The sequence below is a fragment of the Emys orbicularis genome, chromosome 22, assembly GCF_028017835.1.
Source record: "Emys orbicularis isolate rEmyOrb1 chromosome 22, rEmyOrb1.hap1, whole genome shotgun sequence".
NCBI classification, from domain to species: domain Eukaryota; kingdom Metazoa; phylum Chordata; order Testudines; family Emydidae; genus Emys; species Emys orbicularis.
The window spans coordinates 23,444,052-23,468,056 of record NC_088704.1 but is presented as its reverse complement, the minus strand read 5'-3'; the positions used below and the strand labels follow the sequence as shown (position 1 = coordinate 23,468,056).

At 44.0% G+C, this 24,005-nt stretch overlaps 1 protein-coding gene across 1 annotated transcript in view; it reads right to left on the bottom strand.

Annotated features, from left to right (window-relative positions):
* Nucleotides 1–24,005, bottom strand: part of CAMTA1 (calmodulin binding transcription activator 1) — a 929,563-nt gene that overhangs the window by 118,024 nt on the left and 787,534 nt on the right. Inside the window, exons 7-8 of the mRNA XM_065421212.1 lie at nucleotides 5,393–5,533; nucleotides 679–2,531 (exon numbers count right to left, since the gene is read on the bottom strand). Coding sequence (XP_065277284.1) covers nucleotides 679–2,531; nucleotides 5,393–5,533 — 1,994 coding nt within the window. The remainder of the gene's footprint in view (nucleotides 1–678; nucleotides 2,532–5,392; nucleotides 5,534–24,005) is intronic.

Here is a 24,005-nt window from a genome sequence, read left to right as displayed (position 1 = left end):
CATCCAACAGTAAGGTTTTTCATGTAAACAGGAGTTTGTGTGCTGGCATTTCCAATCTGTGGTGCAAGTGATTGTATCTGTATAAGGCAGTGGTTCCAAAACTTGTTCCGCTGCTTGTGGCCTGGAGCAGCAAACCGCAGCTACTGGGAGCCATGATCGGCCGAACCTGCTGACGCGGCAGGTACACAAACCGACCTGGCCCACCAGGGGATTTCCCTGCACAAGCGGCGGAACAAGTTTGGCACCACTGGTATAAGGTATGGAACCAAGTTAAGTACTGAACCTAATAAAGGAACTCCTGGCCAGATATTTAGCTACTGGCAACATTAAAACCAAGTGCAGATTTAAGTGTCAGGCTCAATGTGCTGTATGCACAACTTTTCTAAATAAACTAGGCAACACTGGGAAGGCATCGCATTGGAGATACTTTGCTTTATAGTGAAACAAAACATTTCTGTTCTGATGCTTCATAAGTGAGGAAAGAAGCCTTGTCAGGGTAATGAGGTGCTTAATAAAAAGATCACTCAGACATGAAAATGACCTCAAATGCTCTTATTTCTAAGAGGAGATATTTAAAAGCCTTGTCAAAGTTTATACAAGAAGGTTCCTGGAGCCCTTATTAACTAAGGAATTAAAGATGGGTGAGTAACTGTTAATGAATAAAAGCTGGAAGCTTACCTCAGGGTAAGACCACTCTGGTGAGTAATCTGTCACCATGAACAAGCGCCCGCTCTGCTGCAACATCCCCAAGGTGCCTTGTACTGCGGCTGCTGAGACCACCTCAGCAACATGCATGTATGCCATGGTACTGGCTCCATTCTCGGCACTGCTGAGCTGCATGCTGGCTTGCTGAGGGCTGCAGCAAGGGATGCACATTTCAGCCTGGTTGTAGGTTGCTCTGTTGCCATCTTCAGGCTGAGATAGCCCGGCACTGTCACCGGACACCAGCTGGTGCCCATAGATGGCATTACTTCCACCTTCTACTGATATGAAATCATTAATAAGATCTGAAAACTGGTTGCTGAAGGAGATGTCAAAATGGTCCAAATTAAGCTCCATGTTGGAGGAGTTGTTTAAGCTGGGATGGGCCACTGGGTAGAGTCCTTGCACCATATTTCCTTGGAGAATAGGGAGATTATTCCCATTCCTGATACCACCATTGGCCTCGGGCTGCATGTAGTGCTCTGTGTTACAGGCTTGAAGATCCCCTGATTTAAGAAGATTTTCATTCCCTTCTGCCTGCTGGGAGGTCTCCATGGGAACTTCAGCTTCTGCAGTCATAGCCTGGAAGTTTGCTTGGAACTGCATGAGCTGGAGAGAAGAGGTGGACTCTATTCTAGTTTCCACTGTGCCATTGCAATTAGAGGTTGTTTGGGAGGATTCTGTTTTCACATTGGGGATTCCTAAAGTGTTCACAAAAGAGCCACTTGTGTCATTCAAGTTGTTATGGGTGTTTTGTTCAAGAGGGAGAGGTTTGCTGGCATCCTGCAGAAAGAAGCTAGGGGAAGGGGTCTGGTGAACATGAGGACTCTGGACTGTCTGGTTGAAACTGGAAGAATAGTCCTTGTTGGAGTCAATGGCACTGAAGTCCATTTGCTCCAAGGTGGTACTTGGGCTCAGCCCGCCTCCAGATGGAAGCAGACCTGACCCTGTAGTAAGGGTGAGAGAATTAGATGCAGAAGTGGAGGAAAACGCTTCTTTGGACATCTGTTGTTCAAAAGAAGTGTCCTCAGTTTTAATCTCTTTAGTTAGGGCTGCACTGAAATTGAACCCACGTTCTGTTGTGGGTGACTGTCTTATGTTGGTACTAATGCTGTCTCCTTTTAGGCCTCCTCCACCATAAGTCTGTCCCTGCTTGGGATTATTAAGAAAACAGTCTGGGTCAAAATTCATGGTGGTTTCTGGAATTTTTCTGCTACCATCCAGAGTTGTAGAGAGCACAAGCTCGTCAGAGACATTGGTGGGCAACATAGACAAGCTCTCTGAACTGCCTGGTGTAGGAAAAGAAAACTTGTGGCCATCTGAGCTCACAGCCAGTACCAGTCCTTGAGCAGCGGCATCTGAGGATAGGAGGTGTTGATTTGGGCCAGTGGTGGGTGACATGGTATACACGGCTTCACTGGTGACTTCTGACATAAATACTGTGGCACTTTGCGATAAACTTCCCATCACCGAGGCAACAGCCATGCTGGAGACACCAGTGACTACTGGGCTATCAGCCATATCAGGGTCGCTATTTAATCCACTGCTGATGGACACAGGAGAATTCTGGGTAGTGTCAGGAACTTCCACCTGATTGGTGGAAGAGACCTCAGTACTGTTTTGATGGAGCAACACAGGTTTTGCCACTTTGCCATTCCTCTTCTCCCGGCTGGAGGTCTTGCCATGACTGTGCTCATTCTTGCCTTCAGAGACATCATTATTTTGTACCTCTGAGTGAGTGCTGTACCCACCTGTCCTTGGTTCGACCTTTGGTGATATGATGCGATGTTTGGCACTGTTACACTTGTGATGCACACTGCTACCTGCTCCTGTTCCAAAACACAAACAACGTGTGTAATTAATGAACTAATCAATGAAGATAACATTAATTGTGCTATTTTCCATTTATGGCATGGGATAACTGTACTTGAGAGCGAGAGAGAGAGAGAGAGTGTGTGTATGAATGGGAGTGTGAGAGAGACAGATTTTAAATAACGTTAATTTCTTACCAGGTGTCAGATTGACAGCTCTGAAAGCTGAACTTCCGTTTACATCCATGAACAGATACACTATGTGCAATGACAGCAAGCCACACCACCTTCCCCTTCCTTCTGAAAGCACACAGCACACACTGCCAGCACCACCCCAACCTGATCAGACCCCCTCTCGAAATGGAGAGTTCAGGCTCTACGCCCACTCTCGGGGCTGTTCAGTACGTGCTCAAGTCTCACTGTTGGGACTGTTGAGACCGGCCTCTATTACTGCCAGCTGTGGTGATGGATTGGTGTGATGTGGGCCACATTCCATTAGGAACTAGGAAAAGACTCCCAAACCCCCCTCCAACACAAGCAACACATACTCATTTCACACAGGCCAGCTGTCAGATGGCTTGGTATCTGCTCATGTGGATTGAGTTCCAAATGATGATCTAGAGCTGAAAGACTCCATATCCCACTTTCCTTCCCTACATCATCCAGTCATCTATGTTATTTTTCTTATTATCTTGTCCAATTACAGTTGTTGGCCAAATTATTAAAGAGAAAGTAAATTAGAACAGAGAAAGCTTTCCCCTCCCAGAAGTACTGTAATATGTAGCTCTTCATATCAGTTGCATTCAGTTCACAGGCTGACAGCTAAAACATTTTGGAGCTTGAAAGGTTTTGTACACTGGTGATTAGTACCAGACAGGATGAAAAACCAGTAAGGAAAGGTCTCCAGAAAGCAATTCTGGATAGGTGGTTAGCCCAGTCATGCCTTTATTTGCCTGTCATGGGATGAGTATCACTTGTTTCCGGAAGCTGCAAAATTAAGCTGGCTGGAGTAAATGATTCTCTCGGTGACTGTCTTTTCACCACAAAATCTGGCACTGGGACTGCTTTTTCTGAGAAGAAAGGCCCATGAATTTTTGATATTTCTTCCTCTAATTGATTCAGTTTTCCCAGAATGAGGTAAGAACCTTAATTATTGTACAGTATAATGACCTAATGGGTAACGAAACCTTCTCCTCATAGCTAATGGCTACAATTACAACTTCCTTCTTCTGGGTATCATAAAGTGGCTGTGTAGCTGCTATAATTTGCTAAATCTTTTTGTTCCTTGCCCTTGAAGGGGAACTTCTCTATTATATGTGCAAGATCTGAATCAGGTCACCTAAAGTAGTTCAGAACAAATCTTTTGAAACTAAATGTAATAGTAAATCTCTCCATTCTCTTAGAAAAGGAGCTGAACAAGAACTAGAGAGAGGCTTCCAAGTTGCAATCTTTGAGTGGGACTGTAATAAGTTGGGGATGTGTGTGTCAGGATGCAAGCTGCTGTAAAGCAAAGTGATACTGTTACGTTACAAAGCAAGCAGTAGACTTAGCATAAGACAAAACATCAAAGGGAAGAATAAAAGAATTCATGTTCAGATCTGCAAGCCTGGATCAAGTGCTGATCCTTAGGGGTTGAATTTTACTCCAAACCTAGGTATTTCAGAGGTCATCAGTCTTACTTAAATCTTGATTGTATAAGAAGACTGGGGGGGAAAAAACCTGAAGCACAGACAGTATTTTTCTTTGACAAATTTCTCTAAGGACTAATTAATGTATTGTACATTTTACTTGACCAAAGTAGCAAAAAGGGGTAGGGATGAGGTAGATGAGTTGGAAAAGTGAATCACTCAGATTCTCACTTCTTATTATAAAGCGCTAACACGAGAGAGAATGTACCTTTCCTAGCTGTTTCAGGCAATCTCAGTCAAGCAGAACTCTTCTCAACAGGAAGGAATTTTCATTCACTATTTCCATCAACACTAAAAAAACCCGAGGACTATTTTCACTCTTTGTTATCTTGTAATTAACCACCTGAATTGCAGTGCACTGTAAGGCTTATGGTGCCCAGAAATGTCAGTAACACAATTTGAGCGAGCTGCAGGACACAACATGCTTTCTAGAGGAAGCCGCCAGTAGAGGGCACTGATGAATTCTGAGAGCTCGCATGTTACAGTCTCCATATTTTTCAAAACCCCATGTTGCATCTTTATTATGTTTGAGGCTTCATCAGTTACTCCTGGACTAACTGTATCTCAAAATTTGTGGCAAAATATTTTTAATGGTTACGTAACAACAAAGAATATGCTGAGCCTAGATTAAAGCTGCAATCTGAGAGCTCATGAAGATAAAAAGGAAATAGAAAGAAGTTCAGCATTACATAGCAGATAACGTCTTATTTATGGATTTTCCCAGAGACTTTTACTCAGCTGCCCAGTGGGGGGTTTATTCTAGCATAATTTTTATTCCATCAAATAAGGGTCATTTTACTTTGCTAAAAGGGTAATTCTCACGCGACAGAAATATTTAGTAACATAGTAGGACTCCCAAATCCACATTCAGAAGCATGGAAAATCCTTTCCAGGAAACACCTAGAATGAGATCAGCAGTCACCTTGAAGAGCGTAATCAGCTGCCGAACAGGGCGGCCCTGTTGAACTACAGAAAAATATGTGAAGATCCCATTTAGCCTTCTCTATGTTGTCTCTTATTTGAAGACATCAGCAGTAGTTTCTTAGCAGCGGCTCATAAGTTCCATTCATAGGAAATCAGAAATTGAAGTGGATCTCTGTAGGCAGATGGGTCTCTTGGTATGCATGTGAGTTTTGATTTGGAAGGGGACTTAGCACTGTTGTCTGCGCTCTACCGTAATCAGCTACTCACCCAAGTTGCCGGTGCAGAGACAATTGTGCGTCCGAGGCTGTGGTTTGGTCTGGTGACTATCAAGGATCTGCTGTACAAGCTGCTCCACAGAGAACCCTGAACTGCTGTTCCCATTGCTGCATGTCCACTTAATGCCATGAACTGTGGAGAGAACAGCAGAAAACATCCATCAGAGGCTAGTCTGAACACAGCAGCAAATCATCAAGAGCTATCTCCAAAAACACGTGTGAGGCTATTCTTCTGCTTCACAGTGCTGTCAGATCTGCAGGATAATAGTAAAGAACAATATTAATACTTCAATTCAAGGATCTCAAAGTGCTTTAACAAGCAATGCATGGATTAGGCCTGTGAGTTAGGTATAATTACTCCCATTTTTTAAAAGTGACTTACCCAAGGTAATACAGAAAGTTAGTGGCAGAGCCAGGGACCCTGACTTAAAGCCCCCTTCTCTAATGCCTCACCACCTCTCAGATATCTCTATAGGAGCCTCTAGTGTTCCAGAGTTGCTAGTGTGGTAGCTGCCTAGCTCTCTATTTAACTACTCACAGAGAGAGAGAGAGAGAGAGAGAGAGAGAGAGGGAAAAAACGAATATACAGCACAACTGATTCAGCTCCAGAAGAACTGGCGAAGATAATTGCCTAGTAAGATATTTATTTAAATACCTTAAAACACCTGATACAAATGTACTACCCAACAACAACAACAACTATGGTGTAACAAAGACCTGGTCCGGGGAATGAGGTTGCAAATTTTACCCACCTTCTTTGCATTCATCTGTCTGCAAACTCCATGGGATTTGTACAGATGGTTTCTTCCTAATGCCATGAGCAAGTTTTCAATAATAAACCAGTGAACACACACCAAGGAGAAAAAAGATTTCAGCAGGAAATGGATTTCAGTTTCCTGTTGGCAGGGGTTCATTAAACAAGGTGAGTGATAAAAAAAAATAGTGGTGAGAACTCTCCTGACAATGTATTTAACATTTATTAGAAACTAGTAAGCTGCAAAGATGGAGGATGACAGTATCTGTGTTTGATTCAAATAACTGCGCAGGCTTTAGAGCAGCATTATCGTTTGACTGCATAATGTGAAAGTGAAGTTAAATAGTTTTATATAAAATCACCAACCAACAATTGACTAATGCAATAGGAAATTTTAAGTCATTTGTAGAAAAGTTGAGGGCAGCTTTTTTGATGAGCTTCCCTTGGCTAGTGTGCTAGTCAGGCCAATGGGAGGGCTGAATTGTTGACATAGAAGCTAACTCTTAGAATTATGGCTTCATCCAGAATTTTTCAGGTGCAGAATCTCATATAAAATAGCTTTTCTCAACCTAACAAAATGAGAAGCTACTTTCAGTGAAATATGCTAGAGAAAGGTATTTTACAAAAGTTATGTTCATTTTATCTCCTCTAGTACTTCTCTATGCCTTCTTCTGCTATATATTTTTTGTTTAATGTCCCTTGTGTGCTCTAGAATGTGTTTTTAGATTCTCAGAAGCCCTATATGTTGGCAAGATCATTTGCAAGGTGAATCACAGTCTTTCCCCCTTAACTTTGTCCATTCAGCTTCTGCAATTTTTGGTTCAAGCACTAGGTCTTGTCCTTTAAGGTGCCGAGCACTCTGGGACACTCCAGCAAAGAAGGTTCCTTGCAGATTCAAGCCCCCAAAGCCTTAACCTGGAATCACTGAATTAATAGAATCATATAAATGTCAGGCTGGAAGGGACCTTGAGAGGTCATCTCTAGCCCATCCCTCTGCACTAAGGCAGGACCAAGTACAACTACACCATCCCTGACAGGGTTTGTCTAAGCTGCTTTTAAAAAACCTCCAGTGACAGGGATTCCACAACCTCCCTTGGTAACCTGTTCCAGTGCACAACTATACTTCTAGTTATAAAGTGTTCCTAATACCTAACCCAAATCTCCCTTATTGCAGATTAATCCCATTACTTACTGTCCTACCTTCAGTGGACATGGAGAAATAACTGTTACTAACCTCTTTTGTATCTGTTGTTCTTCAAGATGTTTTGCACATGCCCATTCCACTCTTGGTATCTGTGTGCCCAGAGCACAGCCAACAGAAACTTCTTCAAGCTCCCTCTGCTGGTGCATGCCACTGTGTGCAGGTATAAAGAGGGGAGCCACCCCTAGCCCCCCTGTTCCTTCTTGCCATAACTCTGATGTAGAGAGATAAGGCAGTGGGTCCTGGAACAGACATGTGCAACACATCTCGAAGAACAACAGTTACGGAACAGGTTAGTAACTGATTTTCTTCTTCCAGTGATTGTCATGTGCATTCCACTCGTGGTGACTCACAAGCTGTAAAAAAGGATGTGGGATCAGAGTCTATTTCAATAAAGATTGAAGAACAACTTGTCCCACTCTAGCATCATCTCTGGAGTCTTGAGCCACAGCACAGTGGGAGGCAAACTTGTGGACCGAGGACCAGGCTGCTGCTTTACACATGTCTGCAGCTGAAACTTGTGCCAGAAAGGCCACCAAGTTTGATTGTTACCTCATTGAATGAGCTGTAACTCTGATGGGCAGAGTGACATTAGCCAAATCATAGCACATGCATATACAGGACACGATCCAGGAAGAAATTCTATGGGTGGAGACTGATTGACCTCTTACTCTATTAGCCACTGCTATGAACAGCTGGAAAGATTCACAAAAGTGTCTGGTTCTATCTGGATAAAATGCCAAGGCTCTTTCTCCATGCATGTATGTCATTTTGGGCAGAGAACAGACAAATAAATAGGCTGGTTGATGTGGAAAGAGAAAACCACCTTTGGGAGGAACTTTGGATGAGGGTGCAGGCAAACCTTGTCCTTAAGAAAGATCATATCTGGAGGTCCCGACATTAATCCTCCCAGCTCCCCAACTCTTCTGTGCAAGGTAATGACCACCAGAAAAGCCAACTTCATTGACAGAAGCAGCCGAGAGCAGGTAGCCAACAGTTCAAATGACAACACTAGGTTTAGATCCCACAGGAGAGTGGGGTCTTGCACTTGAGAGTATAATTTGACTAAGACCTTTAAAAACCTTATGGACATGATGTCATTGGACAAAACAGAGTGACTGTCCACCTTAGGCTGGAACACTGAAATAGCAGACAGATGTACCTTGATGAAACTCAATGCCACACCTTAGTGTTTCAGCCATGGTTCTAGCTGCTGCGTGGGCTGCATCCAGCCCTGCCTGCAGCGATGTTCTCGTGACTAGTCTGCCCTTATTAACGAGGGAAGGGAACTCCTGTCTAGCATTCTCTGGAAACAGCTCTCTGAACTTTTTCACAGATCCCCATAAATTAAAATCATACTGCCCAGCAGAGCCTGTTGGTTAGTGATATGCAGCTGCAAAGCCCCGCCGAATAAATCTTTCTGCCAAATAAGTCCATCTTTTTAGCGTCCTTTGATCTGGGGTTGACAGGCTGGAACCCTTAACACTGTTTCTCATTAACTGATGTCACAACTAATGAGGCTGGTGGTGGATGACTATAGAGGTACTCAAAACCTTGGGAGAGCACATAATGCAGTGATACTCGGATCTCAGCGGTTCAGGAGCCAAATTAGTGATCAATGTTATCCAAAAGAGCCACAGTTGTGTGAATACATACACACACACACATACAGAGTACAGGCTTCTCCTTGGATGGTACTGAGAGACCGCCTGTCCAGGAAGCAGGAAAATGCAGTACCGAAGGTGGAATCACTGGCAGTGGTGCCAAGAGACTGGACTCTTGGAAGGACAGAGACACCAGCACTGAGAGGCAAAATAGGTTTTTTGCCACCACAACACCTCCGGGGTAACTGGCACCAAGATGGTCTCTTGTGGTGCCAAAGAAGTTGATGGTGCCCCTTGCAGCACTGGAGCTGACTGCCAATTTAGGCGTACATTTGAAGGACGCCTGCTTAGGTTTCAGGTGCACTCTGCTGGACTCCTCTATCCTCTTACAAGACTTGGGGGCAGATATCTTCCCCTGGCAGGTACCTGTCTGGAAGCCTTGTACTTCTTCCTCAGTAAAGGTGAGGGAGAATGGTGCCGGGATTCTGCTAACCCTGAAGTTGTGCTTCTCACGGAAGCTACAACACTCAGCACCAAGTCAGACCAGAACGGCTCCAACCATGGCCTGAGCACTGCCTCCATCAGCCGGAATTTCAGCCTACTCTCCCTATTCTTCTTTGTCCTAGGCTTGAACTCCCTGAGAATCTGACACCTGTCATTCATGTGTGGCTCTCCCAAGCACTTCCGGCAGCTATTGTGTGGGTCACGCACTAACATAGGCCTGGAGAAAGGCACACAATGCTTGAAAGTTGGTGACCAGGGCATACCTTGGTACTGTGAATAGAAATACCCCAAATGGGGAAATGACAAGTCCAGAAAACTTTTTTTTTAAACAGAAAAAATGATTACTCTAACCTTCCATAACTGTTGTTCTTCAAGATGTGTTGCTCATGTCCATTCCATGCTAGGTGTGCGAGTTGCCGGAGATTTTTCCCCTTAGTGGTGTCCATTGGACCAGCCCTAGCACTCCCTGGATCCCCGTGCACATGCGCCGGTATAAGGGTTGCCGCAGGCTCTGCACCTTTCAGTTCCTTCTTGCCAGTAACTCCAACAGAGGGATAGGGCGTGTGTGTGTGTGTCATGGAATGGACACAAGCAATACATCTCAAAGAACAACAGTTACAGAAGTTTATTAACCATTTTTTTTCTTTGAGTGCTTGCTCATGTCCACTCAATGCTAGGTGACTGCCCCCGGAGGTGGGCTCGGAGTTCACGGACGTGTTGATTGCAACATTGCTCTCCCGAAACTGGCATTGAAACTGTTGGGTGATGGTGTAGTGGGACGTGAAGGTATGAACCGATAACCATGTTTCAGCTCTGCAGAAATCCTGGATTGGTATCTGCACGAGGAATGCTGCTCTCGTGGAATGAGCAGTCACAATGACTGCAGGCGGAACCTTGGCCTGTTTGTAGCAAGCTTCGATGCAGGCGGTTATCCAGGACCAGATTCTTTGGGATGATACTCGTAGTCCTTTCATCCTTTCCGCTACTGCAACAAAAAGTTGCGCAGACTTGCAGAAGGGCTTAGTCCTCTTGATACAGAAGGCCAGGGCCCGCCTAACCTCTAATGTATGGAGCTGATGTTCCTCATCAGTGCTGTGTGATGCTTTGGAAAGAAGACAGGCAGAAAAATTTCCTGATTGTTATGGAATTGCTACATTACCTTTGGTAGGAAAGCTGGGTGGGGGTGCAGCTGGACCTTATCCTTGAAGAACACCGTATAAAGGGTTTCTGATGTCAGGAGTTTGGTCTTGGAGATTCTTCTGGCCAAAGGCCAAAGTGATCACCACCAGGAAGGCAACTTTCCAAGAGAGGAGCTGTAGGAACAAGATGCCAATGGCTTGAAGGGGGGCCCCATGAGTTTTGACAGGACCAGGTTTAAGTCCCATAGGGGAAATTGGGTTCTGAACCTGCCGCTAGAGTCTTTCCAAGCCTTTGAGGAACCTGACCATCATCTCGTGGGAGAAGACTGACCTGCCCTGTACTGGAGGACGGAAGACCGAGATGGCTGCCAAGTGAAGCTTAACAGATGATAGAGCCAGACCTTGATATTTCAGGTGGAGCAGATAGTCCAAGATGGACTGCAAGGAAGACCAAGATGGAGAAAGATTCCATTCAGGGCCCAACAAGTGAAACGTTTCCACTTAGCCAAGTAGGTAGCCCTGGTGGAAGGTTTTCTGTTACCTAGCAAGACTTGTTGAACCTGATTTGAGCAGGCCTGCTCCTCAGGATTCAGCCATGCAGCAGCCATGCAGTCACGTGTAGGGAGTCAAGGTTCAGGTGAGGCAACCGGACTTGATTTTGTAAGACCATGGCCGGACGGGGTGGGAGTGCTAGTGGCTTGGGCTACCTTTTGGGTGCTGGATCTGTTAATAAACAAACAGAAATCAACATTGGTCCTGGTGCAGAGAATAGAGTTTATTGGGGCAGTGCTTGACTCTGCCAAGTCCTACCTTCCTGAGGCCAAGTTCTGAACTATGTCCGATCTAACTGCCCGGGTCACAGCTCACCCACTTACGACTGCCCAGGTGTGCCTCAAGCTGTTAGGTCACATGGCAGCATGTACCTACGTGGTGCAGTACACATGGCTACCTCATACCCCTTCAGATGTGCCAGGCGTCAATCTACTCCCCGGGCAGGCACCACTTGGACTCTGTTCTCATGATTCTGTTGCCTGTCTTAGTTTCTCTGACTTCATGGAGAGACCCACGTTCTGTAATGAAGGGGGTGCCTTTCACTGCCCCCTATCCGACAGTAACCTTAGTTTGGACACATCAGACCTGGGCTGGGGGACCCACTTCAGCAGACTCAGGACCCAGGGTCTCTGGTCCCAGGAAGAACTCTCCATGCATGTAAACGTCAGGGAACTTAGGGCAATATGCTTGGCCTGCCAGATGTTTCTTCCCCCACTCTCAGGCAAGGTCATGCTGGTCTTGATGGACAACACGGCCTTGATGTTTCACATCAACAAGAAAGGGGGCGCTCGATCCTCAGCCTTGTCAAGAGGCCCTCTGACTGTGAGACTTCTACGTGAAGCACGTCATTCACCTTGAGGTGTCGCACCTCTGAGCCCGTGAGTGGCCTTTGATCAGTCAATCGTCAAGGTATGGGTAGACTTGTATGCCTCGATGTCTGAGATTTTTTCTACATTATAAAAAGTTCCTGCTCTGTAGTTATATTGAGAAATTTATTTTGCAGTGAGATATTTTCAGTTTCTCCCGCAATTCCTTGTGATGGCAGTGAAGTGGATGTATACTATTGCCCACAGAAAGGTCTGCTTTGCAGAACTATGTCAGGGTTGTTCCCTACTGCCACTAAATCCGGTGATGAGCAAGGTATTACAGGGCGAAAGTCCGATACCTGAATCATGTCTCATGGTTTATGTATAGATAATGATTTGTCTGAAGCCTGAATCAAGCAAGTTGTGAGCTGCAAGCTAAGGAACACAGACAGCTTTATAGCTGGATACATATGGTAGCCTACTATTTCAGGTTCTTCCATTATAATAAACTCACAACATGGATCTACTGCAGGAAGCAGGCAGGAGCTGAAGCTTTTGATCTTGAACATATCTGTAGCATTCCCAAGTGAGATCTCCAAACACTGAGCTTTCCTGGGAAACATCCAAGTTTCATAGTCTGACATCATCATATCAAGAGGCTACATGTTTCTCTGCGATTGCATTTCTCAGTGATCTCATTGGCTGTATTTTCTGATCTTTAGCTCTTCGAGAAGCCAATGAGGCTTCAGGCTTCTGCTGACAGGTGGCATTTAGTGGAAAAGTTCCATCTCTAGCTTTGCACTTGCTGATTGAGCAAGGTTCCAGCTCCAGACTCTGTCTATGTGCTGTGACTCTTCTGGTGCTTATACTCCCCCTTCTGTTATGAAGGTTATAAAATGAAAAGCCAGTGAAGGGTGACAGATTGAAAGCAGAGAATTTCTGGATGCCTAATTTAAATTACCTACTGTCTTGGCACATCCAATATGCAGATTGTCTCCCTCCCCCTTTAAAGAAAAAACTCCTATTAGATGGTGAGCTGTTAGTACTGAATATCAAATACTATCAAGATGGCTTTTAACATGTCACGCTCGGCTTCCCGACACATAATGAATCAGCGGGAAAGGAGATTTTTATAGGGAAAAAAGTGCATTGTGAAAGAAAGGTTAATAAAAAAACAACACATGTCCCTCCCCTTTCTTAAAGGCTTAAAAAGTTAAACCACTTTAAAAGCATATTTGATTAAATTTAAGGTCAGAATGTGGAAATCAAAAAGGATGCAGATAAATGCTGCAAAGTATTTTAATTCTAATTTCTGTGCAGATTCCTTCTGCACTTATTTATAATTTAAATAAATACTGCAAACAACTCCAATATTCTTCCCTTCCCCTCCAAAAAGTGCTGTTGTGAAATGTGTCCTTTCAGTGGTGAGTGTCCTGTTTTTTGACACACTGCCTCTGTACAGCATGTTAGAAACCTGTGGAATCAAAGTGGCTAAAGATGTATAAGGGAGTGGTGTTTTGAGAAACAGAGAACTGGGGCTGGTGGAAAGTTCATCATTAAGCATTGCAAATGGAGATGCTAGCAGAAATGCCTCAGGCCTGTTCTGGAAGAGGGAGGGGTCATTCCTCCAAGCATCTGCCTTTTCTGTTGTGGGGAAGGAGAGAATCAAAATGACCTTCCAGTATTGATTCAATAGCTACCCATTCATTAGCACTGTCAGGACTTTCTTTGATCAGCAGCAGCACAGGGAAGTGAATTATGAAACAAATAACTGGCAAAAAGGAAGATCAGAAGCCAAAGGAAATTTAAATAGGGGCAGAACTTAGCTTCCTAGTTTCACCCTAAATCCTGGCAACTTCCACCTTCCTTCGCTGCTGTTGACTATGCCACCAAGCCTACTCCCCATCCCCAGCACACACCTAGGTTTGAGACCATTGCGGTTGTCTTTCATGCGTTTGTCCCCTCCCCTCACATCCATGCTGCCCCCAAATCTTACAACATCCTCCCCACAAAAGATTGAAAACCCACCTATTTCTTTCTGTCCTGACAGATAAAACATTAATCCATGCACTGATCATATCCCCTTTTGATTACTGCAACCTCTTCCTCTCTGGCCTCTTTGAGCAACATCTCTCCTTGGGGCCATCCAAAATCCAGCTGCTAAAATTACCTTCTTCACCTTTCAATCTGACTATGTCACCCCCTTTGAATGCACTACTGGTTTCCCCTTGCTCACCACAGGCCCCCACCCTTTCCTGATTCAAATCCCACCTGAGCACTCACTTCTTCTACAATGCTACCAAATACTAACCCCATGCTAAATCCCCCCTCTGCCACAACATCACATTAAAGAAGTGATTTAGATTTGGAACCTCTCTCATTACATAGCTAAACTCTTCTCCTGTCTGGGTTTCTCAGAGTGCGTTCTGCCCATCTGTCCTTTAAACTGTAATCGCTTCAGGGAAGGGACTATTTTTATTTTTGCACTGACAAGTTTTGAGTACACTGCTGGCACTTATCAAATAGCCACCAGAAAAAGGTGGACAGTTTGTAATAAACAAGGTCAGATCTCTGTTTACTGCAGGTAAGAACGCTCCCAAATCCTCATTCTGGAACATGTTCTGCTGTTTGATAAAACCTGACCTAACACCCTAAATGTCTGGCTTTTAAACTACTTAAATGTGCCCTTCAGGTGCATAACCAGGGATTCCAACTACCAGGAGGATGTCATCAAAGCCAAACGTTTGCACTCTGCCTTGCTCTGGTTGTGATCTATTATGGAAGGGACGTTTATTCTTATGATAAGATGATCAGCCCATGCCAGGTAAAGAGCAAATCGCTGTAGTCTTATAAGCATGAAATCTGCAGCACCAGCACATACTGCAACCTTTTTGGAACTGCTTGTTGAAGTACCTGTGTTGCCAGTCAGGCCGCCAGTGCTCCTGATACATCCCCACACTATCTGGGCTGGTGGCAGAGTGGCATGAAACCTGAGTTCAGCACAGAGAGGATGTGCTTGCTGTCTCACTGGCATGGGGCAATGGAAAGGTGCTCATCACATACCTTTGCAATGCTTCTTATAACCTAGATCATAGAGCAGCATGAACCCCTGGGGGATGTGCATTCTTCCCGTCTGTCAAGAAGGGACAAAGCCTGATTATTGCTAGGCCAAGGGGGCAAGTTAGGGAACCGAGACTTGTGCAGCTTTACTGACTGCTATGGCAACTTTTACATTTAACACTGGAAGTTCAAGAACTGCCCAGAGAACAGCACCTTAGATCATGGCCTTAAATTGTTCTCCTAAGCAATCTACAGGATACTCACCTATAATAAAAAGTAATTCTTACTAAGACTTCTTGTTTCTATCAACGTTAATCAGGACAAAGTTGTTATCATTGAGCCAGTCCCTTTCTCAATACTCAGAATTTCATACCTGGTTTGCTAAAGCTCAGTTGGCAGGGCCAGAACAAGTGTTCTTACACTTTGCTCACAAGAAGAGAACAAAACTTTAACTACTTAGCTAGTATTTCACGATTGACCAAACTTCCTGTTCTGGGACAGCCAGTTAACTTTCATATCTGCTTCTCAGACATACACAGCACAAGGGCATTTTTCAAGGAATGTCAGGCTGGCATTTGAGAGTAGATAAAGTTGGTGTGATAGCTCACTGGGGACATTAGAAAGGAAAAGGATTGGCAGCAGCAGCAGCCGGAGGCCCCCAGGCCCTTTAAAATCGCCCAGGCCCCTGGGCAATTGCTCCCCTCCCCGTTGGCAGACCTGTGGTCACGTGACCTAGCATGCTTGCCAGCATAGCTTTTAGTAATAAAAAAGTATTATTAATATCTCCAGTCATTTTAATCAGTGAATATTCTTATTGGCTATATACTTTTATTTAATCAGACCTTTATAGAAAGTTTATTGTTTAACTTGTTCGTGTGAGTCTGAATTATCTGTGAATTCAAGGTGGTCGCCTTAGCCTTAGTGTGGTTAGCCCCTTGTCTCACTGGAGGTATTACCAAGTAGCTGTAGTCTTTGGCACACCAGGCGGAATTGGGCACTTACCAGGAGCACCGCAAAATGAGCCCACGGCACAGAAACTTTGGAACTGTCCAAAGTCTGTGAGGTACCCCTCTCCTGTTCACACATCATACAGGTACTAAGCCAGCGCTGAAAGGGGGATTACACACCTTTTCACTGTGACACAGAGGCCAAGGATCATTTAGGTCTCAACTGGTTTCATGCTACCCTACATATTTTGTAGCTTTCACTTTAAAAAAATGTTTTTATAGAAATTTTTTCCCCACCCCTCCCAAGAAAAAACCCCCCGGCACATCTGAAGGAGAAAGCTTCATCAGCCAAAGCTCTCTCTGAAATTCCCATAGCTGTACTCAAGCACAAAATTGATTAATACCTCTTCAGGTCATTAAATTGTATGTAGTCATCCACCTTTGGCTCTAGTGCAATCATACTGGTTGAATCCACCTCCCACCTGCTCACCATTCTCTCTCCTTATAGTCAAACATGTATTCCCTTTTCTCATAAACCCCTGTCTCCTGCTCTATCCAAGAACCCCAAATAAATCATCAAGCTTAATCTCATGGCTTCTTCTATTTCCATGTATGGCACCATGACCCTGGCATATACTGTGGCTAGTAGGATACTCTGTGCATGTGCCAGTGACAACTATGAGGGGCCCTGGTGCTCCCAGCACAGTCATCACTCGCTCGTGCTCCCACCCATGCCTACATCAAGTAGTGAATGTCACAAGAGGCTACACCCCTCCTCTAGCTGCCAGCGTCACAGGGCATAATCTCCGATCCATCTTTGCCCTATGTGTCAGGATCACAGGGGAAAGAGGGAAGTTGGATGCAAAGGCTGACTACTATGAGCAGTAGCACTGTACTCCAAGCTGTTGATGCTGAATCTATGGGCTTTCCTCATAGCAGCGTGTGTCATTACAGCAGAATGAACATTTTAATATTTTTAAAAGCCTCATTTAGTGACAAACTTAAAATAAAACTGGGGCCCTGGAAAGACTTTGGGGCAGTTCAGGACCAGACCTGATCTCTGTGGCTCATTCCCACCTCCAGTATGGATTATTGCACTGTATCTCTCAGCAAAGACAAATGAGAGCAAAAACTAGTCTGAACAAGCCCGTCTCTCCCGATCAGGTGGAATGATTTCGCTGGTCTCAGCTCAGTTGCTAGAGTGCTATTTCTCTCATCAGTGACTTCTCCAGCTGGCATAAGAAGCTGTCAACTGAGAATAATAACAAATGTGCTTCTCATCAGCATTGGGTGTAGGGAGGAGAGTGTCATCAGGTGGATTGGCCCCAACAACTCAGGCAAGGAGGAATGGGACAGAGCACCTCTTCTGTGCCTCCCAGGCATGGCGCATTTTAACTCTTTGTGTCTTATAACTCAGGTTAAGAGGAAAATTTCCAGTGCTGTCTGCTCCATGAAGCAGATTTTCAATACAGCTCAGCGTCCAAGAATGCCCTCTGCTGCCGTACTGAGAACAATGGAATTCCCGCTCTGCCACCCCATTGAGAACAATGCCAGCTGCTTGTTTCTGAGTTGTTTTGAAAATTCTGACCCAAACCATGCCTGCCTGAAGAAGGGTGCTCCCCTGGCCCCCGCATCTGAAGGGTCAGATTTCCAAGCACTTTATGATTTCAACACCAAATATAGGCCTGATCAGCTTCATAAACGGTCCTAATTTCCTCACGTCATTTGGATTCAAATCCTAAACCAGCCTTCCTAACTACAATTTCTGAGCTCATTAAATATGTCAGAAATTATTTGTTTTATGCTAAGAGGTGGGATTACCCATCAAGGATGTTATCTATGGAAAATTTCACTGGAGCAGCATTACCGAAACTAGAGGCTGGCGTCCCTGGGAGAGGAGGTCTGTCCAGGAAGGTTCAAGGGAACTCATTTCAGGGCAAGGAATCTACAAACATCACACAATGGGGGAGAATAGGAAGGGATTTAGGGTTGATGGAGCTGAGGTTGGCTTATTTATATATTTGATTGCTTCAAACTTGACAAAACTAGAACCTGGTATATTCAAAACTCATACAAAATACTCAGCAGCTGATCCTTTGTTTGCTGAGGTCTAACTGGGAACCTCACAGCAAGAAAGAGAAATGAACAGGTAATAACATACTTCTCAATTGCCCCATGCAAAGGAAAAAAATCAGTATCGTGTCCTTCTTTGTGATGGACAAGGAAGGCCTGAAAGGTAGTTGTTTGTTTGTTTTTTTTTTGGGGGGGGGGGAGAGGAACATGAAGGAGAGGGGTTCTGCCTGATTTTAATTTTTGAAATTCAGCTCTTCTCTCCCCTCTTATGACATTACTGGAAGAACATGATTGGAAGATGACTGAGGAGGGAGGGGGAAATGATTTTTATTCAGAATTTCTGAATAAATTTTGGGTGCCATTTGAGTTAGCTGGTGTTAACTTAAATTCCTGACTAACAGCTGGAAGAAAAGGTGTTTTGTTAATGGTTCAAAATCCCCCTCCTTCAGTTAAGGGCTGAGAAAGCTCCTGATCCACCTCTCTGAGCCGTACAAGGAGGTGTCCAGTAAGAGCAGAGAGAGAGTTAATAAAAGGGGGAAAAGAGGGGAGAGCGAGTGAGCAGAAAACCAACGGTTTATTAAATAACAAGGAACAAACCCATTTTTTTATTTTGTTGTCACCTGTACAATTCCCTCAGCTGAAGAGACTTTACCACTTCCATCAACTCCTTGTTTTTAAAGTACTTCCATTAGCGAACGCCCATCTTTGCTCTATGGCTGAGGAGCGCTGCTCTAGGAAGCTGGGTTGGAGCTCTCCACCAGCCAGTGCTGGGCCTTACTCATCTCACCTACACCAGTTTTACTTCAGTGCAATCTCAATGGAGTTACTCCTGATTGACCCAGGCATGACTGAGAGCAGAATCAGGCCCATAGCAGCTACCCCTTGAAACCTCCCTTGGAAAGGGATTTTCCCCAAGACTCAGCAAAGGAGAGCAAACAACTCTGCATGATGGTATCCAGGCACTGAGAGCAAAACTCATTCTGGCTGTGCCAGCAGATACAATGCGCAAGTACCCACTGCTCTTGGGCCAAACAGGCCCACGTATACAGTCAAGATGCTATATTTTTTTACTGAAAAAACAGGGTTTTCCAACACTACACATGTTTCATGGGCTTGGCTCACACTCCTAATATAAATGAATGGTGTGTACAAGTAACATGTTAGGAACCTTTAGGAAAGGGATAGATAATACGACCGATATATAGATAATACTGCTATATAAATCCACCGTATGCCCATACCTTAAATACTGCCTGCAGTTCTGGTCACCCCATCTCCAAAAAGATACATTAGAATTGGAAAAAGTAAAGAGAAGGGCAACAAAAATGATTGGGGTATGGAACAGCTTCCATATGGGGAGAGATTAAAAAGACTGGGACTGTTCAGCTTAGAAAAGAGATGACTATGGGGCAATGTAATAGAGGTTCATAAAATCATAATGGTGTGGAGAAAGTGAATAAGGAAGTGTTATTTACCCTTCACATAATACACAAACCAGGCTTCACCCAATGAAATTAATAGTCAGCCAGTTTACAATAAACAAAGGAAGTACTACTTCATACAGTGCACAGTCACCCTGTGGAAATTGTTGCCAGGTAATGTTGTGAACACTAAAAGCATAATTGGGTTAAAAAAAGAATTAGATAAGTTCACAGAGAATAGGTCCATCAATGGCTATTACCTAAGAGGGTCAGGGATGCAAGCTCATGCTCTGGGTGTCCTAAACCCCTGACTGCCAGAAAGTGGGACTAGACAACAGAAGATGAAACAAATCGATAATTGCCCTGTTCTGTTCATTCCCTCTGATGCATCTGGAACTGGTCACTGTCAGAAGATAGGACCATTGATCTGATCCAGTATGACCATTCTTATGTTCTTAATGCTCATCAGTCTGTTGTGAGATATAGCTTTGCACGCACCATACAACGCAGAGGTTTCACTGACAACTTTTCAATCTTGCTCTCTCCCCTGTATTTTCACTGATGCTGAATACACACACATGTGAACTACTGACTGGACAACATGTTGATTTTGAATGTTATAAAATGCTCTGGTATGTCTTCCTCCTTCCACTGATTCCAGTTTCTAAGCCCCTTCTCCTTTACAGTCTAGCACAAATATAAACACAGTATCAGCAAAAGTGAGAAGTTGCCCCATTACTAGACACCCAGGTTCTGATTTTTAATCATAGCAGCAAAGCCAGGCTGGAAAGAAATGCCTTGCCTTTGGGACTCTGAGCCTCATACATAGAAGACATAAATTATAAGAAGAGAGGAATCCATGACTAGCTAAATCAAACCAAAGGAGGTCTGGTTTCTGGAAGAAACTGACTCCCTCAGCTGGTCTTTGCAATAGGCCCAAATCACCATAGCATCTGTGACAATTCTGCCTTTATGCCTGTGGAGCTGTTGGGTATCACCCTGACCATAGAGGCTAGATCTGAAACTACTCCAAGAATAGAATCATAGACTTTAAGGTCAGAAGGGACCATTATAATCGTCTAGTCTGACCTCCTGCACAACGCAGGCCACAGAATCTCACCCACCCACTCCTGTATCAAACCCCTAACCTATGTCTGAGCTATTGAAGTCCTCAAACTGTCGTTTAAAGACTTCAAGGTGCAGAGAATCCTCCAGCAAGTGACCCGTGCCCCATGCTGCAGAGGAAGGCGAAAAACCCCCAGGGCCTCTGCCAATCTGCCCTGGAGGAAAATTCCTTCCCAACCCCAAATCAGCTAATGGCGATCAGCTAAACCCTGAGCATGTGGGCAAGACTCACCAGCCAGACACCCAGGAAAGAATTCTCTGTAGTAACTCAGATCCCACCCCATCTAACATCCCATCACAGGCCATTGGGCATATTTACCGCTAATAGTCAAAGATCAATTAATTGGCAAAATTAGGCTATCCCATCATATCATCCCCTCCATAAACTTATCAAGCTTAGTCTTGAAGCCAGATATGTCTTTTGCCCCCACTGCTCCCCTTGGAAGGCTGTTCCAGAACTTCACTCCTCTGATGGTTAGAAACCTCCGTCTAATTTCAAGTCTAAACTTCCTGATGGCCAGTTTATATCCATTTGTTCTTGTGTCCACATTGGTACTGAGCTTAAATAATTCCTCTCCCTCCCTGGTATTTATCCCTCTGATATATTTGTAGAGAGCAATCATATCTCCCCTCAGCCTTCTTTTGGTTAGGCTAAACAAGCCAAGCTCTTTGAGTCTCCTTTCATAAGACAGGTTTTCCATTCCTCGGATCATCCTAGTAAACCTTCTCTGCACCTATTCCAGTTTGAATTCATCCTTCTTAAACATGGGACACTAGAACTGCACCCAGTATTCCAGATGAGGTCTCATCAGTGCCTTGTATAACGGTACTAACACCTCCTTATCTCTACTGGAAATACCCGTCTGATGCATACCAAAACCGCATTAGCTTTTTTCACGGCCATATCACATTGGCGGCTCATAGTCATCCTGTGATCAACCAATACTCCGAGGTCCTTCTCCTCCTCTGTTACTTCCAACTGATGCATCCCCAGTTTATAACGAAAATTCTTGTTATTAATCCCTAAATGCATGACCTTGCACTTTTCACTATTAAATTTCATCCTCTTACTATTACTCCAGTTTACAAGGTCATCCAGATCTTCCTGTATGATATCCCGGTCCTTCTCTGTATTGGCAATACCTCCCAGCTTTGTGTCATCTGCAAACTTTATTAGCACATTCCCACTTTTTGTGCCAAGGTCAGTAATAAAAAGATTAAATAAGACTGGTCCCAAAACCGATCCCTGAGGAACTCCACTAGTAACCTCCCTCCAGCCTGACAGTTCACCTTTCAGTACAACCCCTTGTAGTCTCCCCTTTAACCAGTTCCTTATCCACCTTTCAATTTTCATATTGATCCCCATCTTTTCCAATTTAGCTAATAATTCCCCATGTGGATCCGTATCAAATGCCTTACTGAAATTGAGGTAAATTAGATCCCCTGCGTTTCCATTGTCTAAAAAGTCTGTGACCTTCTCAAAAAAGATCAGGTTGGTTTGGCACGATCTACCTTTTGTAAAACCATGTTGTATTTTGTCCCAATTACCATTGACCTCAATGTCCTTAACTACTTTCTCCTTCAAATTTTTTTCCAAGACCTTGCATACTACAGATGTCAAACTAACAGGCCTGTAGTTACCCGGATCACTTTTTTTTCCTTTCTTAAAAATAGGAACTATGTTAGCAATTCTCCAGTCATATGGTACAACCCCTGAGTTTACAGATTCATTACAAATTCTTGCTAATGGGCTTGCAATTTCATGTGCCAGTTCCTTTAATATTCTTGGATGAAGATTATGTGGACCCCCCGATTTAGTCCCATTAAGCTGTTCGAGTTTGGCTTCTACCTCGGATGTGGTAATATCTACCTCCATATCCTCATTCCCGTTTGTCATCCTACGATTATCCCTAAGCTTCTCATTAGCCTCATTAAAGACTGAGGCAAAGTATTTGTTTAGATATTGGGCCATGCCTAGATTATCCTTAACCTCCACTCCAACCTCAGTGTTTAGTGGTCCCACTTCTTCTTTCTTTGTTTTCTTCTTATTTATATGGCTATAGAACCTTTTACTATTGGTTTTAATTCCCTTTGCAAGGTCCAACTCTACATGGCTTTCACTGCCATCTTCCACTCCTTGTAGGCTTTCTGCTTTTTCTTAATCACCTCTCTGAGATGCTTGCTCATCCAACTTGGTCTACAACTCCTGCCTATACATTTCCCCCCTTTCTTGGGATGCAGGCTTCTGAAAGTTTCTGCAACTTTGACTTGAAGTAATTCCAGGCCTCCTCCGCCTTTAGATCCACAAGTTCTTCAGAGTCTAAGCTAGAGGCTCACTTCAGCTATTAAAGGCCCCCAAGGAGAGGGACGTTCTATAGTGTGTTATTAAAATAATGGATTTCCAAAAACGTGTGTGTGTGTGTGTGCGTGACAGAGAGTGAGTGAGTGAGTGAGAGGGGCAAGCTTTCTGTCAAGAAATCCTAATAATGTTAGGATCCTATATTAATCCTAATATTAAAATATTGTTCCATAAATTAAAAACAATCAAAGCTATGTAAATTATAAAAGGATTTCCAGAATTCTATTGGCTTTCAAATCTTTGCAGTCAAAGTGATACCGGCAGACAGGAACGGTAACCCTCAGGAAATATGGACTTCCTCGACAAATGAGACCAAATTCTGCTCTCAGTTACACTGGTGCAAGCCCTCTGAACTGCAGTGGCCGAACAGAGCAGAGTTGGGCATTTGGTATTTATCACACACACTATTTTATTAAACCTTTTGGGGAGCCTTTCCTTAAGGTGCTTCCAAACAGCACAATGTCCCACTAATGCTCTTTCCAGCCAATGGGAAATATTTTGGCACTGGCCACCAGGTGGCACTAACTGATTAGAAAATGAATTCCTCCTTGCTTTCATGGGAAATGAAAGCCTTTGTTGATTTTGCTTCATGATATTCTATAATCATCAAGATTACAGTCCAAGAACAAAAATCCCAACCCCCCCAATAGTGGATGTTTTGGTCTTTGACCTGAATAATTTCGCTCCTCTGGGACAAGGGAACTTTCTACAATATGGGTAAAGCTTGTCTGTGCATGAGACAAAGCTTCCTTGGGGACTGATCCCAGATTTTGGAATGAACTGCCTCAGGAGTTCACAGCCCTCATCTTCTGCTCCAAGTAAAAGGAACATGTCTTTGGCCTTGCCTTCTCTAACCTATACAGACAGCTTCATGCGTATATATATTAGATTAAAAATATTCCAAAATAAAACACTCCACTGCATACATCTCCCCCAGGGAGAGAATAAAAGAACAAGCATGTGACAGATATTAGTCACACTATTGGAAGGAGCTCAGATTCTACAGGAATGAGGATTGCATAAGAACCTATGTGGAATAGAATAACAAGTATTTTTATGA